Source organism: Pygocentrus nattereri, chromosome 14 (genome assembly GCF_015220715.1).
Source record: "Pygocentrus nattereri isolate fPygNat1 chromosome 14, fPygNat1.pri, whole genome shotgun sequence".
Lineage (NCBI taxonomy): Eukaryota > Metazoa > Chordata > Actinopteri > Characiformes > Serrasalmidae > Pygocentrus > Pygocentrus nattereri.
Genome location: NC_051224.1, coordinates 4,974,100 through 4,991,108, shown reverse-complemented (window position 1 = coordinate 4,991,108; position 17,009 = coordinate 4,974,100). Strand labels below are relative to the sequence as shown.

The 17,009-nt window shown below is 38.6% G+C and overlaps 1 protein-coding gene across 1 annotated transcript in view; it reads left to right on the top strand.

The window, feature by feature from the left end:
- The window catches only part of zgc:158403 (tetratricopeptide repeat protein 39A), a 33,833-nt gene that overhangs the window by 6,984 nt on the left and 9,840 nt on the right, over positions 1 to 17,009 (top strand). The window contains exons 3-12 of the mRNA XM_017720254.2: positions 3,258 to 3,389; positions 5,597 to 5,655; positions 5,871 to 5,938; positions 10,251 to 10,315; positions 10,665 to 10,764; positions 10,873 to 10,938; positions 13,134 to 13,242; positions 13,759 to 13,826; positions 14,716 to 14,775; positions 16,824 to 16,985. Of these exons, the coding sequence (XP_017575743.2) occupies positions 3,258 to 3,389; positions 5,597 to 5,655; positions 5,871 to 5,938; positions 10,251 to 10,315; positions 10,665 to 10,764; positions 10,873 to 10,938; positions 13,134 to 13,242; positions 13,759 to 13,826; positions 14,716 to 14,775; positions 16,824 to 16,985 (889 nt within the window). The remainder of the gene's footprint in view (positions 1 to 3,257; positions 3,390 to 5,596; positions 5,656 to 5,870; positions 5,939 to 10,250; positions 10,316 to 10,664; positions 10,765 to 10,872; positions 10,939 to 13,133; positions 13,243 to 13,758; positions 13,827 to 14,715; positions 14,776 to 16,823; positions 16,986 to 17,009) is intronic.

The window sequence follows — 17,009 nt, the reverse complement described above, 5'->3', positions numbered from 1 at the left end:
GATTGGTGCTCCATTACATTCCGTGGGGCATGGCTTAGACTCAAGTGCAGCCGCTCAAGAGTGTCCCAATCTATTTCATTGGCGGTGCTTTTTTTTATTTCCCACCTCATGTTACATCCATTACATTTTCCTCCAGTTTTTGTTCACCACCTTTCTCACAAGAAACTGAACCACCCCTCCCTCGGCATAACTTTTGAGACAGTCTTCACCATGACTAAGTATTACTCTGCTGTAAATATGCAATCACATTTTTCAGGCAGCGGTATCAGCAGATCTACGAACACACAGGTTTAAACATATGCATCTCCTTGCTGTATCTCTGTTTTTGTCATTTGCCTTTGTTTTTTAGATGATTTGAACATGCCAGCCATTGTTTACAATGAATGGACCAACACAAATGGTCTAAAATGGAAATGGATATATATGAATATTATGCAGCAGTTAGCATTTTGATAGTGCTTTTCTATGAAGATTTTAAGTAGTTATTGACTGACTAGAAGCTGCTCTTTTGGCCCTGAATCTAGAACTGAGATGACCAATGATGTGGATATTCCATGTGACTCAATCCACCATCAAACATCAATAGTGAGATCCTGTAGTGTCGTGCAGTGTGAGTGTGCTGTAATAATGACAAGCAGCAGTTTCGGGGCTTATTTATATTCTTATTATTGAAAAAGTTTTATGCTTAAACGAGTTCTGTACTATGAAAAACAGTTCTCAGTTGATTACACCACTGAATACAGCAGGTTACACGTCATACCAACGTTATACACGTTGTTTGCAGAGGATAGATGCTTGTGCCTAACAGCGATATTACAGTTATACAGATTTAGCTGCATCGGCGAAAATGCGACTGATAAAGCACCACTAATGTGTCTTAAAATGCTTTGTAGGTGACCCACATTTGGGAATGTCACCCTGTTTTGAAAACCACACGAAAGAGAATTCTTGTTTCAACAGCAATTAATTACAGCAATTAAGAATATTGGCAAGAAAGTAATGAGTTATGAGTTATAAGTTTAAGTAATAAAATAATGAGTTGACAACTGATACTGATATCAGTGAGTAAAGACTGTTTAAAGTATCAGTAAACAAATTTTTTGAAGTGTAAACATATTCATCTACATGGTTGTTGTCATATTTTATGAATATTGTGTTTTGACCTGTATTACCATTGCAGAAATATTTCTGTAGGGTTGCAAAGGCAGTAATATGAATAAAATGCACACATTTTGGCACATTAGCACAGTGTTGCCTGAACATTCCTGCTCTTCGTGAGTTCATTGAAAACAGATCTGGAAAATCTGAACATCAGCCTGATGCCAGTATTTTTTAAATGCTGGGTTACTGTGTGTTTAATCCATTTTACTGCATTTTTAAGCCTCAATAAATACGTTTTTTTTTTTTTTTTTTCTGCAGTGCTTGTCCAGTTAAATGTAGTTTAAATGTTTGCGTTCTATAAATGTTTTATGGATCGGCAATTCCTGTGTTGGAGCATCCTTAGATATGCTATTTTTTGTGTTACACACGTGTATTGTGTTTTGGATATGATTTTAATCAATTAATAATGGTTCAAATTTGAAGGCAAACTGGTATTGATGGGTTTCGGTATTGGGGTGATATCAGTAGGAAAAGTTGGATCGCATATCGGAGGTAAAAAGGGGGCCGAGGAGGCTGCAGCACCGCCTGATATGTGTGCATCTTTTAGAAAGCAGGTTTTTTGTTTTTATTCCTATATTTTCTCCCTACAGAAACAGCCGTGCTTCATTTAATGCTGCGGCCTAAATGAGTTGCTCCCCTCAACAGCAGTTTGGCCAGCTTGTGGGCACGCTGCTAAAACACATGCAGGTTGAGGTTCAGAGAGTGAAGGTTCAGAGATAGAAGCTAGTTCTGAACCTCACAGCAGCCTAGAACTGCTTTTAAACTTTAGAAAAATCATCTAACTTAAAAATAATACATTATCAATTGTTGTATCTTCTGGTCAGTGTGCGTTCTCAACGCATGACTGTAGAGATGACCCAGTCAGTTACGGCTCCACATATCAACCATCTGATTGGTCACCGCTCTTTTCATTTGCATAAAGTTTATCCAGAAAGAGAGCAGAGAGAGGATGTGTGTCAGTGGTCTAATGTGTCAGTTATGTGTATATAGTGTTGTCTCTTTCCTCATTATAATGCAGTATGACACATTTTGGTTGTTGTGAAGTTAAAAAAATTCAAATGGGGGGCGGGGGTAATTTGCATAACCTCCTTTCATCATGCATGTGCTGCTTAAAATTTCAGCACCCCAACTTAAAACACCATCCCACATCCCGAATTAAATCTCGAAACAAATCTAGCCTGAATTAACACACACTTGCGTTGTGTGATGTGACGTTATTAGCTGTGTATTTCTTCCTGTGGGGTACAAGGAATAGCTCGTTCTAAAGCTAAGGAGTTTTTTAAAGAAAAAAAATCAGATCTGTGTCTGTATTGATACTCAAAGCCTCAGTAGCGATATCGGTATCGGAAAAGTGTTATTCTGCTATCTGTTGTTAAAGTAATTTAATTTGCAGGTAGTTTTCTGGTAGCTTAACTTGCTACATTCTTACCTAGCTTGCCTAACACTGTTGAGAGATGTGATTTTAGATTGTTTGGGGGTTAATCTGTTGTTTTGCTAGCTTTTTGGAAAATGCTAAATATCCCCCCTCATCAGTCACTACACCCCGTCTTCACAAACGTCTTTGCGATGCATTAGTGCATTTTCAAACATGCTGAGAGGGTGGAGGCAGAAACGAGCATGAATGAATTCTTTAACTAAAACGGTTGGATTCTGTTTCATTTTTTGACTGACTAAGATTATATTGGCTAACGTCAGTCATCTGTAATTTCAGATCCTTAAAATTGGGATCACTGTCTGATATAAGGCTGAATTGTCTGTAATGTAAGGTACAAAGGAACAGGGTGGAGCACTGAGATAATTTCATGTTACCTTGAACAGAGAAAGAAGTACATTGCCAGTTCCAGCCTGTCTCCTGACCAGAGCTGACTCAGCTACTCCAAAAGCCATGTGTGTTCAGTGGGTGCCAGTCTGGAGTGGAGAACACCAACTGGCTCTCAGTGTAATTTGTGTTTTGTGCATCTTTGGCTAGGTCAGGGTTTCCGTGTGTGTGTGTGTGTGTGTGTGTGTGTGTGTGTGTGTGTGTGTGTGTGTGTGAACATGAGAATGTGTGTGGTGAAATATGTGCGTGTTTAATGGTGTGTCATGTAATCCTGCAGGTCTAAAGAGAGCATGTATCATGCTCTGATCTATGCGACAGTGTTAGAGATGCAGGCCATGATGACCTTCCAACATGAGGACCTTGTTAGTGCTGGAAATACGATGAAGAGCGCCCAGGAGGTGTGCCAGAGGTACTCACACACACCCAAGCACACACACACATGATAACTGCATGAGTTATCATTTGTTAATCATGATTATATTGTTGACCTTTACTGTACTGATATTGTTGCAGCACAATACGGCTCTAATAAATCAGTACTGTGCTGTGCGTTGTGAGTCAGGCTGGCACATTTTGAACATTTTGACAATTGATTAAATAATGAGTTAATTATGATAAACCTAACTGAACAATAACGAACCATGCACAGCTTTTCAAAAATTAAAAAAAATACTATTGGAAATTCGCTATACCTTTAAAACCTTAAACACTGTGGTAAAAAAAATTCTATAAATCAGGCCCATGTTTTACTGTAAGAAAGACTAATAGGAAAATTTAAAATGCGCATTACCATCATGCAACTACTATTAATTGATGGTGTGTTGAAGGTTAATTGATTAATTTATTTATTTCAGTTATCATTCAATTATTAAGAATTCAGTCGAGTAATTGCAAAAAAAATATTAAATGAATTTGGAACAGATGGAATGAACAAAAGGAATTTGGCCAACAGAATGCCTGTAGAGAGAAGCTACCAGCAATAGCCTGTACCCTTTAAGGCCGTTTGCACTTTTATTGTGAAGTATTTAAGTAATTGGAGTATCAAAAATACTGTGCGTCCCATCCACTAAACCTGAGGTGCCCAGACTTTTTTATCTTGGCTAGCTAAGTGCAAACTTTGTAGTGGCCAAAAAGACAAAACATTAAAGAAATAAATAAGGTAGGTAGTAAGGGTCATAATTCGGTTTGCTGCCATACAGTGGTGCCACATTTCAGTACATTTTTCGGTATAGCAAAAGTCATGCTAAATAGTTTCTGATTTAATGCTCTAGCCACAAGCTAATATGTTAACCCCAAACTATTACTGTAGCGAAAAGCTAGTCATGACACGATGATATAATACGATACAGTATGTGACACAGTTCAACATAATAACACATGTTGATTTGTTACATCCCCAGCAGGTAAGTTTCAAATATATTTCATAGCTTTTACTCTGTTTTTGGTACTAAAACACTGAGAATTTGATAAGTTTTGTATAAAGTACAAACATCTGTTCTCTGATTGGGTGAAGGGTTGGGCTTCAGGTAACTTTCTGCCAGGCCTCACAGAAACGTCCTCGACCCGCGGCCTACACTTTGGGCAAAAAATGCATATGAACAATACATTTAATTAGATTTAGGTGGGCTTATTGGGGCTTTTGCTTTATATTTCAAGCCATATTAATATGCCAATATCTAGAAAGTTTCAAGTTTGTCATTTGCACATGTCAAGACATTTATACATTGAAATGCTTGTGGTGAGGCTCAGATAATCACTCTACAGAAAATAAGTAAAAAAAATTAAAATTGAAATATTAAATATACAGATGTCTAGAGAAAATAGCAAAATATAGAGACAATATACACAAGATATAGAGACAGTATACATTTTAAAGTGACTTAAGTGACTGTGTTGTTGTTCTTTAAAGTGGCTTAGTGTTAAGGTGTTACATTAATGCAATATGATGCTTTGTTCGTCTTGTGCCATCCAGACTTCCCCGCCCCTAAATACACACACACTGTTTTTTTAGTCCTATTTAGACTTCTCTTCAAGACCTTGTCACCTTTAGGCAAATGGAGCTGGTTCCATGTGAGCTGAGGTGCTGTGCTGCTGGATGATTTGCCTTGTGTTTGCATGGGGCATGAAGCATAGGCCTGTCTCAATAGCTTTAAATGGTGGACAGCTGATCATGCCTGATAAGAGGCTGCATGTTCGACTGTAATTTTGCCTTGTGGTCAGAGAGAGGCTGTGGGCTACAGTAGCATGTGTACAGTAGTACTCTCAGCAAGTACTGCTTCAGTTCTTCAGGATTATTGTTGAACTGTTTTATTACTGCTTCATTTAATCAACATTTCCACCCTCCGCCTATTTGCACCAATATATTGCAAAGCAGTTTGAAAGCCGGAGGGCAAGAGTGCTACCCTGAGATCAGTTTTTGCCTTCTGTATCCTCTCGTATTCAGTTATGTGAACATATGCAATTTGCAGTTATATGGGACTAAAACCTAGGTCAGTTCTGCTCCTTTGAGAGGCCTGACAAAAGTGGACCTTGGCTCATGTCATCTCTATGTGTACAGTGTGTGTGATGATAATGGATAATGAGAATATGAGTGTGCTCTCCTGTGCTACTCTACAGGTTTCGTAAGAGGTCTGGTAGTCTGGCAAGCAGAGCAGCGGGAGATGAGCTCACTGAAGGTAAAATGTGTTGATGGAGGCTGTAATGTGTTTTTTTTTTTTTTTTTTTTTTTTTTTTTTTTTTGGGAAATGTCATAGGTGATGAATATCATACTTTGCTGTTGTGTAATATTTATGTGGAAAAAATCAAATTTCTTCTTTCATTTTCTTTACCAAGTAAATGCTTTTTTATGAGGAGCTTTGATTTCATGTTATGTGTGTGTGTTTGTTTATAGAGGAGCTCCATGCTGAGGCGTGTTATGCTGAGTGCTTGCTACAACGAGCCGCTCTCACGTTTTTACAGGTTGGACACAGATTTTAAGCCAATATAACAGCCATATAACACACACCAATAATACTGACACAAACGCCTACACTCATTTCCCCACACACTCATTACTGTCTTTGTTCGATCTATTTCATAACAACACAGAAACTGTGCTTTGTTTTTATGTTTCATGGAGGGTGAATATCCAGAGTATATAATATAACAAAGTCTCATCCTGTGTAGTAAATCACAGGATTGATTTGTTGTGATATGTTATGTTATATATGTATATAAAACAATATGTGATGCACATTTTGTTAGGTATGATGCGATTTTCAACTCTAATGCTGCATTCACATGTTTGCAATGAAGAAAAACATCATTTAATGCCTCATAGTATGTGACTGACAGCGGCATGAAGCAATGCCGTGGTTGCCATGGTGATAGTGTTACAGGTGAAAAAGGATGATTGTCAGAGGAGAGCTTTAGCAGTGTCCGTTGTTTATTTGAGATGGAAAGATGCAGGAGGACACCCTGTACTGTGGGGTTTTTTTTGTGTGTGATACTGAGCTTTGTCTGGAGTTCAGCAACGAGATGTTAAGCATCCATGTCCAAAAATCAGCATCCGATCCATTTCACTGCTGGTCGATGGTAAAAGTTAGGAAAAATTGGTAGGAAAACTCTTCATGGCACTTACTGCTGGAGCCAGCTGAATACTGGTGATGGCAAGGGCAAAGTTGTCTGGTGCAGTTCCAGTGAAAACAATGGAATTTCTGGTTTGCCTTCATCCATCTATTGCCAACGTGTGAATGCACCATAGAATTTGATTTGTTTTCTGATATAGGGGCAGATTTACTAACGTATGCTCAATCACAAACTGTGTTCGTATTTATAGGAGCTCTCAAAGCACAGAATACTGTGAGAAGATTACAGCAAAGCACCTACTCTGAATTACCAAGACTGATATATGTGCGTCAATACTGACTGTGTGTTATTTAACGGCTGTGAAAAGCTGGTTATTTTTAATGCTAACATGGCTCACATTGTACTCGAAAAAGAAAAGACATAAGATGCGAAGAAAAAAAAACATGTAAACATCGGTCATGCCACATTATTCTTAATTTGATTAAGCAAATCTAATAATTTTAGGTAAAAAATAATGTTTTCAATTTTGTTCTAATATAAAACTGTAACACTTTCACAGAGCAGGTTTTGACTATATAATAATCTGATGGTTTTCTCTTCCAGACAGTTGTTAAAAGCACATATTGGAAATATTTGGCTCTGCAATCCCTGCTTTACTAAAGCTACTCTTCATTATGTCTGAGTACTGTGGCTGGTTTTTGTGCACAAGGCAGAAATGTCGGTCATTGTTTAAAGAGCTGCATGTGCGCTCAGTGAAATTAAACCAAAGGGACTTGCCTCTGAACTCAAGTTCAGCTCATCACACCAGCTGAAAACTAACGTGTGTTTCACAACAGAAAGTAAAAAATTATCAAATTTCTGACAAACTGATGTTTTTTTGTTTGTTTTTTTTTCTCAAAATAATTTCTCATGATGTTGAAAGAACCACATTTTTGTCTGGAGAGTAATAATGAATCATTTTCAAGTTACTCGTTATTCTGACATACTGCATCAAAATATTGAGAAAAGAAGTAATTATTTCAAGTGATTTCATTTTATATTTTATTAATTATTTCAGAGTTTCAACTTAACTTTCTGTAACTTTTTATATCTGGTGTAAAGGAGCCTTCATGCAAAAAGCATGTGAGCTAGACTCATGCGATATTGTGCTGTTTACAAGCTAACTATGAAGAGGTGCCTTTGTTCATTTGCATGTTTTTAGTAGATAACCCACTTAATTGCCACTTAACTCCATAAATGCAAAGTGTCAATAGACTGTCAGTAATTTGCACCTCTTTTAGTAAATCTGCTCTTTTTTTATTTTTAAAAGATAATATAGAGAGAACACTTCTCAAGTAGTTCTCAATCAGAACTTTTTCATTGCGTGCAATGCCCTGTGACAAAATAAGGCCCGATTATGACCATTAGAGATGTACCCTCTAGAGTTTGTAAGTAACTTTAGAAAGGGTTTGTTTATATTCTAGCATGCTCAAGAAATGGTTGGTTTCTTCAACCACCACCGTGGTTGGTTAGTGTAGTGGTTAACACCTTTGCCTTCTACGCTGTAGACTGGGGTTCAATCCCCCACCTGGGTAAGCTCCCTGCACTATACCAATAAGAGTCCTTGGGCAAGACTCCTAACACCACCTTCGCCTACCTGTGTAAAACGATCAAATTGTAAGTCGCTCTGGATAAGAGCGTCTGCGAAATGCCGTAAATGTACGTCATGACTAAGACTCCCGTTGTGAAAGTGGCATTAGCTGCTTTTGTGTTTATGCCCATGCAACAGGAAGAACTAGTCAGTCTGAACTCGAGTGCACACCTGAGCTAGTGCTAGAGCTAGCTGTTAGCCTTGCTTTCTGTGTGGTGTGGCTGGGGCCAAGTGCAACCTTGAATAAAGCACAACAGCTTGTGCAGGTGAAAGCTAAAATGTTATTTACCCCTGAAAGGGAGACTCGTCAGTTTAAAAAATCACTACTTCACTCAGACTCAGATAACAAGCTGTTCGTTGCAAGAGAACCTTTCAGTCTGATGGACAGAACTGAAGCACTACACACTGTAGTCGTCAGCGAGACCAGCGGAAGTTACGTATCACGTTCCTAATGCGAGTAGAGCAGTTCAGTACGTCAGACAGAAGGGTTTCTGTAATGAAAGGCCGGTTATTTGAAGCTGTGTAGGGCCTGACAGATTTTAATAAGGCTTACTTTTGTACAGCCCAATGCCAGCAGTTAATAAAGAGACAACTAAAATGCTTTACTAAAACTTGAGAATTGGCACGGACTCACCAGAGAGTTGACACTGGGACCCGACTCAACACAGACTTGTATGAATAGTCATGTGAACATATTTTGTAAGCCCCTTCTCCCGCAGCCTCTTTTCTGTGATGAGAGGCACCCAGATGCCTAGCCTTGATCACTGACAGTGGTGTCCATGAAAGATGGCAAACTAGACCATCAGAAAAGACTTTAAGAATGACAACACACAGGGGTGGTGCCCCACCTCCAAAAATGGCTAGCTGAGCAATGAGGACACCGACTAAAACTACCTTTTCATGTCATGGTAATAGCATTTCTCTCTACATCTATTCATGAACAGTGTGTGTGTTGGTTTTGGCCCTGCACTTCACTGGGTTCAGCCTCAGTTAGCAAACTCCACTAGCTGTTCTCTCTGAAGAACATCAGGCTGTCATTTTCTAAGGTCCACACCAATGTAGCAGGGAAGCAAGTGCTTTGCTCTTCTCACATTGGCTACCGTGGAAATGGACAAAAAGGAGAAAAACCATAATAGTGATGCATCATACTTGATATCTCCGTATTTATGATTGGTTTGTCAATGTGAATGTAAGCAGGCAGGTCACTGATGTTAATGCACTAAAAATGCGCTCCATGTACCAAAATCAAACGCGTATCTTTGTTGCTTTGTTGCTTATCTTGTTGTTATTAATAGCAGCTTGAGACGCAACATGATGTGAACACTTGTAAAGATAGACCTTTAAAACGGGCGGATTGTGCAGACAGTACGGCTCTGAGGCAAACATGCTCTGGTGTTGAATTTCCTTGTGAATTAGTTCTTCATTGTGGACCTGAATGTGTAATATGAGTGTGTACTAGTTGGTGTATTGCAGTTTTTATTAGCAGTTTTTATTAGTTTTTATTGAACTTTTTAGAATTAGTTTTGTATTTCAAACTCATATTTCTGCCCAGTGCAAGGCGACCATCGTGACTGGGTGGTGAAATTGGATGTCTGGCTTATATGAATATATATATATTCATATATATATATATATATATATTCATATATATATATATATATATATATATATATATATATATATATATATATATATATATATATGAATATATATATATATATATATATATATATATATATATATATATATATATATATGAATATATATATATATATATATTCATATATATATATATATATTCATATATATATATATATATATATATATATATATATATATATATATATAATTTGATTTCTAGTGAGCTAAGTCTTTTGTGCCTGTAGCAAAATTGGACCAGAGGAGGTGCTGCAGGCACTGAGTTGATTGCAATAATTATTTTGACGATTAGAAAAGAAGTGCAGTTACATTTTCAACAAGACTAATGCTATTATGACAAATTAATATGTTTCAGTTTTAGGGTGTAATTATCCTTTACATTTCGATGCATGTCATCTGCTCTTTTGCTCACAGGATGAAAACATGGTGAGTTTCATCAAAGGAGGAATCAAAGTACGCAACAGCTACCTCATATACAAGTAAGTGTGGTGGAAGCAGGGGAGAAAGTGGAGAAGAGCATTTAGCTTTTTTTCTTTTTCAGCCCAAGTGTCATATATTTTATTCAGAATATTTTTATGTAAACATAATCCGAAGGATAGCCATTTCTGGAAGCAAAGAAGCAATATTGACTGCAATTTAGTCCAAGATGCAAACTATGACATTATGTCAGAGTATTTTGTTTCCAATGATGTGAAAACTGCAGGTCATTTATAACCGTGTCAACATCCTTTAATAGGCATCTATTCAAAAAAGCCCAGACTGCACTGCTCAATCATTGACTGCAATAATCTCATGCTGTGACTAACCTGAGTGTTATTTTACATGCAGGGAGCTCCACTCCTTTATCAGGTCTCACAGCTCTTTTAAAGGGCCAAACCACAAGCACCTGGAAGGAGGGGTAGCGTTTGGAATCGGTGCTTTCAACTTGGTATGTTCCACAAGCGCCTGTAATGGTTTGTGCGTGACACAGTGAAAACCTGCTAATCTGACTTGTTCATCAGTTTGTCTTATGCTGTCGTCCATGGTTATCTTGCAGACACTTTCTCTATTCCCTCCCCGGATCCTCAAGGTTTTGGAGTTTGCAGGCTTTTCTGGGGATAAGGTAAAGAACTTTTGTTTGGGCTTTAATTTGAATGCAAGACATCCATGGCTTTTGAGATAATCATTGTGCAAAAAGTAAATGTTTTATGAGATATGATCTGCTACGTTTACTTTGGTGTCCAGATGCATGTTTATATATTCTCTCCTCTCACTTATGTGTGTGTATTCAGTTGTATGCCAAAATTTGGGCACCCCTGGCCAAATGACATACTGTAGGTTGTTGTTGTTGTTGTTGTTGTATTTTGAGGTGCACAGCCTCTACAGCAAACTATGTAATGGAATAAGTCTTGCAAAGGTTAATGCACAGTAACATTTAACATAAAAAAGGAAAAGTGAAAGTAGAAATTATGGCATGTGCAAACGTTTGGACACTTATTAGTCAGTTCCTACTAACAAATACCTTTGGCTGAAATCACAGCTTGCAAAAGCTTTTTTGTAGACAGTTAGGGGTCTTTCTGCGCCACTGGCTGCCCTACAACCCCAAAGCATAATAAATCCACCCACCGTTGACAAGTAAATATGTTTACTTGTTAAGGTGTTTATCAAATTCTGTTCCTTTTTTTTCCCTCCAAACATACATTTGGTGATTGTGGTCTAGGAGTTAAATTTTTGCCACAACACTTGCAAAATGACTCTGGCTTACTTTAGATTTTAAATTCTAAATTAGCCCATTTTCATGACTCCTCTATGCAGATTATATTCGTCCAACAATACTGCAGAGACAGAACAATTCACCACCACTCCTTTATCAGCTAAACCTTCCAGCATGTCTTTTGTGGGCATATTGGGGTCACAGTGGGGTTTGCTTTTCTTTTTTGGAGCAGTTTTGTCTGAAAGTGTTTTTGGTCTTCCAGATATTGCCTTGACTTCCACAGTTCCTCTTAACCTCCATTTATTAATGACAATTTAGGCAGTGAAAATTGCGAGCTGGAAGCTCTTAGATACATTTTTTAAATGCTTTGTAGGCATCTGTTCACTTTTATTTTCAGAGCCTCTGCCAGCTGCTGAAAGGAGCCCATGCTTGTTGTGTTAGCACAAGGTCAGAGACTTTATTACGCTCTGCAACTGTCATCAGCTGACATTACTTGTTGACAATTCTTGACCTGCTTAGTGCTATAAATCAATTATGATCCTACAAGTCAAATAAGTTCTGAGCCTTTCTAACTGGAAATGTGTCCAAACTGTTGCACATGCCACCGTTACTACTATTTTTTCTGCTTTTTAAGTTAATAGGTTATAAAGTAAATATGAATTTGCTGAAAATGGTGCTTTTAAAATATGTATCTGTAAATGTATAATTTGGGATACTTTGCAAAAATCAGAGATCTTTTTTTAAATTATTTTTTCCAGTCAAAACAGCCATTAAGTACAAGTTATTAATTTTATCAGTCAGGAATGTCAGGACAGCAGAAACACATTTACTAGTAAATTACACAAGAGCCCTTATAACTTAACACAGGGTGTCCACTTTTTTGCCTTTATTACATTTATGGCATTTGGGTGACGCTCTTATCCAGAGTGACTTACAATTTGATCATTGGTAGGCCAAGGCGGTGTTAGGAGTCTTGCCCAAGGATCTTATTGGTATAGTGCAGGGTGTTTGCCCAGGTGGGGATTGAACCCCAGTCTACAGTGTAGAAGGCAGAGGTGTTAACCACTACACTATCCCAACCAACGTTTACAGCTTCTAATCTTTTTGGAAGACCTTTCAAAGTAACCTGCAGGGATGTTTTTCCACATCTCAAAAGTTCTCTCTTAGTTTTTTGTTTGTTTTCTTTTTCTTCTTTTATGTTTTTAGTAATACACATGCTACACATGGTTTTAGGCCCATAGTGCTGAATGGAGTGGAGCTTGATTTTCTCCTCTCTCTCAAGGATGAAGGCTTTAAGCACTGTTTATCTGGTGGTGACAGTTTTGGTGGTCTAGCAGGTCTTGCATGGTTGTTAGGAGTCCCGTTGTCATTGTATTTTCTATATTCTTTAGTGATCTTCAACTTCAGTTCTCTAAATTTCTATATTTCACTTATTTTCCCTTTTCTTATGCAAGTGGGTTGTTTTATGTCCAAAAAGTTTAGGTCCTAAATGCCTCCTGAAAAACAAAAAACCTGAGCTTAAGGGCTGTTTTGAGTGGAAATTAAATAAGTGAAAGGTTGTCTCTCACATTTGCACAATACTGTATGTGCATGTGTGTGTTTAGGAATATGGACTTTCTCAGCTGTATGAAGGAGCCACATCCCATAACCTGAGGTCTATGCTGTGTGCCCTGTTGCTGCTCTGCTACTACACCTTCCTCTGTTTTATTTTAGGTAACAGCCACACTCCTTCCCTAGTCCTGCTACACATGATTCGATGAGGTTAGATTAGATTAGATTTATGCCACATCACAGTATAAACATGGTATAAAAGGTAAATGAAGGTCCTGCAAAGCTTCTGGCAACACCTCAGTATTAAAAAATAAACATCACATAAATGTGCTGCTGCTGCTACTGTTACTACTGCAACTATTAGTGCTACCACTACTACTACTACCACTAATAAAAATAATGATAAGAAGAGTAACAAAGCAAGAGCACAGTAATTATGATCCAGTCTACATTACATGAGCATTGCATGGCATGTGCAAATGCAATGCATACATGTGAAAATACTCCATGTTTTTGGAACTGGAAGCAATCTTGCAGGCTTCACTGGACGTGACAGATCACTGGTTACTTGGTTTATTTGCATTTGCCAGTGAAATTCATTAGAATATATATTCTTTATAATACCTGTATGTGTGCACTATAGTTTAGTTTGAATGAGTGCTGTTTTTTTCTGTGCAGGGACAGGAGAAGGAGATGTAGCAGATGCTGAGAAACTGTTGAAGCCTTTCCGGCTACGATATCCACATGTAGGGGTCTCTCTCTCTCTCTCTCTCTCTCTCTCTCTCTCACTCTCGCTCTCTCGCTTTCTCTTTCGCTTTCTCTTTCGCTTTCTGTCTCTCTCTTTCTTGCTCTCTCGCTCTCTCTTTCTCCCTCTCTCACTCTCTCTCTTTCGCTTTCTCTTTCGCTTTCTCTGTCTCTCTCTTTCTCTCTCTCTTGCTCTCTCGCTCTCTCTTTCTCCCTCTCGCTCTCTTTCTCTCGCACTCTCTCTCCGTCTCTCGCTCTCTCTCTCTCTCTCTCTCTCTCTCTCTCTCTCTCTCTCTCGCACTCTCTCTCCGTCTCTCGCTCTCTCTCTCTCTCTCTCGCGCGCTTTCTCTTTCGCTTTCTCTTTCGCTTTCTGTCTCTCTCTTTCTCTCTCTCTTGCTCTCTCGCTCTCTCTTTCTCCCTCTCTCACTCTCTCTCTCTCTCTCTCTCTCTCTCTCTCTCTCTCTCTCTCTCTCGCTTTCTCTTTCGCTTTCGCTTTCTCTTTCGCTTTCTCTGTCTCTCTCTTTCTCTCTCTCTTGCTCTCTCGCTCTCTCTTTCTCCCTCTCGCTCTCTTTCTCTCGCACTCTCTCTCGCTCTCTCGCTCTCTCTCTTGCTCTCTGTCTCTTTCCCTCTCTCTTGCTCACTCGCTCTTTTTCTCTTGCTCTCTTTCTCGCTCTTGCTCTCTCTTGCTCTTTTTTTTCCTCTCCTTTTTTTCTCTCTGTCTCTCTTTCTCTGTCTGTCTCTCTCTGTCTGTCTCTCTTTCTCTCTCGCGCTCTCTCTCGCGCTCTCTCTCTCGCTCCCTTCCCATTTAGAGATTTTAAATAGGACAGCTGTGACAGAACTCTGGCATTACTTTTGGAACTCCCTACTTCCCTCCCTCTCTCTCTTCTCCAGGGGGCAATTTTCCTGTTCTTTGCAGGCAGAGTGGAGGAGATAAAAGGCAACGTTGACGAGGTGAGTGAACAGGAATATTATCAGTGTAATTTCACTTACTTTACCACACAATTTTCACGTTTTGTGTTGATTAGAGCTTTTTACATTCATTAGACAGATTGCCATACCTGCAGAGAAAATGGACCTATTAGTTTCAGGTCCATTATCCAAAAAATGTACTGCCATGACTTCCACAGCCCTGCTGTTTAAAATAAGAGCAAATGTAAAGGAGCAATTTATACGATTTTTAGAGCATTTTTAATGCACAGAACGTGAAGAAATAAATTAGTTTTGACGTTAGGTCAAAGACATCTGTGTACCATGTAGCAGAGATATGTAATGAAGTTAGCATGCTAACCAGCTAGCTCTGGCCCGTCCTGTCTTGTAATACCCCTTTTACCTCAAAAGGCGAAAGTGAGTCACTGTAGTGTTAGACACTGTACCAACATCAGAGGATGCAGCAATAGTACTGCCTGCTCCGGGCAAGAAACCACAAAGAAAAGAAGTGACATAAATAACAAGGTAACAAGTTACCTTTGTGTTGCTTTGCACCGCTGTAGTTTGATGCTGAATTTGTAAGGTTTCTTCTAGACTGGTAAGTAAACGGGAAGAAGTAAAGAGGGAGGAGGACTGTGTGTGTGGACTATTTTGACATCTTACATGTTGCTCCTTTAAAAGCTGCAAATAATATTAACTTATTATATAAATAATAATAACATATTATCCCCAGTGATATCCCAGGACAAGTTTTCAGGTTTTTCGTTTTTGAACTCCATCGGTCAAGACCAACGGCTGAGCTTTACAGCAGTAGTTTGGTGAAAAAAGGTACTCAAAATGCAATTAATCAGGTGAGGCATGTTTGCTTCTTTGTCTTTGAGGCAAAGGTCTAGTAAATTACAAGTAATTGGAGCTTATATACATTAGTTCGCATTGTGCAGTCTAGAGATGCACTGATTGGTGGATAAAGTCAACTACACTGATCGTTTTAAAAATTGTAGATTTTAATTGTTGGTGTCATTTATTTAAAAAAAAAGCTTCAAATAATGTTGATGTGTGTCAATTTGGCTTCTCATATTCAACTAATTTGTGCTAGAGACAGAACTTTAAATGATGGCATCTGCAAAGGGCCATAAACTCAAGAAAATAAGACCCAGTCATGGTGTTGTGCAATGCACAGTCTGCAGAGTGACTGAAGAATTCCACAGAAGCACAACAATGATGCACAAATGAAGTGAAAGCATCACAGTTCTAACACATGGCCTCTGTCAGCCTAGTGATGTTAGGCTACCTGACTGTCTCATGGAAGAGAGGTGACCTTGAAGTAAAAAGTTCAGGACATTGAAGTAAAACTAATCCCATACTGAGGTAGCAATTTAGTAATGATATAATGAGGCTTCATATTACCATGGAGGATAGAAATGGGGCAGAAGAAGATGGTAAATCTGTTTTAGGCTGTCTTTGAGACAACAGCATTAAGAAGGTGTCATTTTTAACGTAGAAACCTTTAGCCAGTGAAGTATCTGACGTTGTCTAGGCGTCTAGACATGCCTCTCTGAGACACATGAGAATGGTACCAAAAATAGGAAATAGCTGAATGATTAGTATCTAGAACTGAGAAAACAGGAAAGGTATGGTTTCTTATATTCAGTCAGCTTTTGTCACTGTATCAAAAGTATATCTGTCATTTGGCATGGTGAATTTTCACATTTAGATTTCTTGTGCCATTTATTTAAACTTATTTCTCACTGAAACAAGAACATCATTATTAGATAAGTCAAATAATTGGGAAAAAATTGTTTATTGATGACAATTTTAGAAGTAATATTTGCTGCAGCCCTAGTGCCTACATTATCACACTTGGTTAAAATACCCTTACTTTATCCAAAATAGGCAAAAGTGAGTACAACACTTCAGGATGGTTGCTACTACAGTTTCTATCTATATGGTGTACTTCATTTTCATTAATCAGTGCTCTGCCATTATGTGTGAGAAACCACATAAAGTCCCATTGCATGAAGGCAAGCAACAGTAACCATGCTCTCCTCAAAAAAGAACTTGTTTGTGTCCAGGCAGTGGCGCTGTTTGAGGATGGCTGCAAGGCACAGCAGGCCTGGAAGCAGTTCCACCACATGTGCTACTGGGAGCTGATGTGGTGCTTCACCTTCAAGAGGCACTGGAAGATGGCCTACTTCTATGCCGACCTGCTCAGTCAGGAGAGTCGCTGGTCCAAGGTCAGCCAGCCCTCCTTCTAAAAA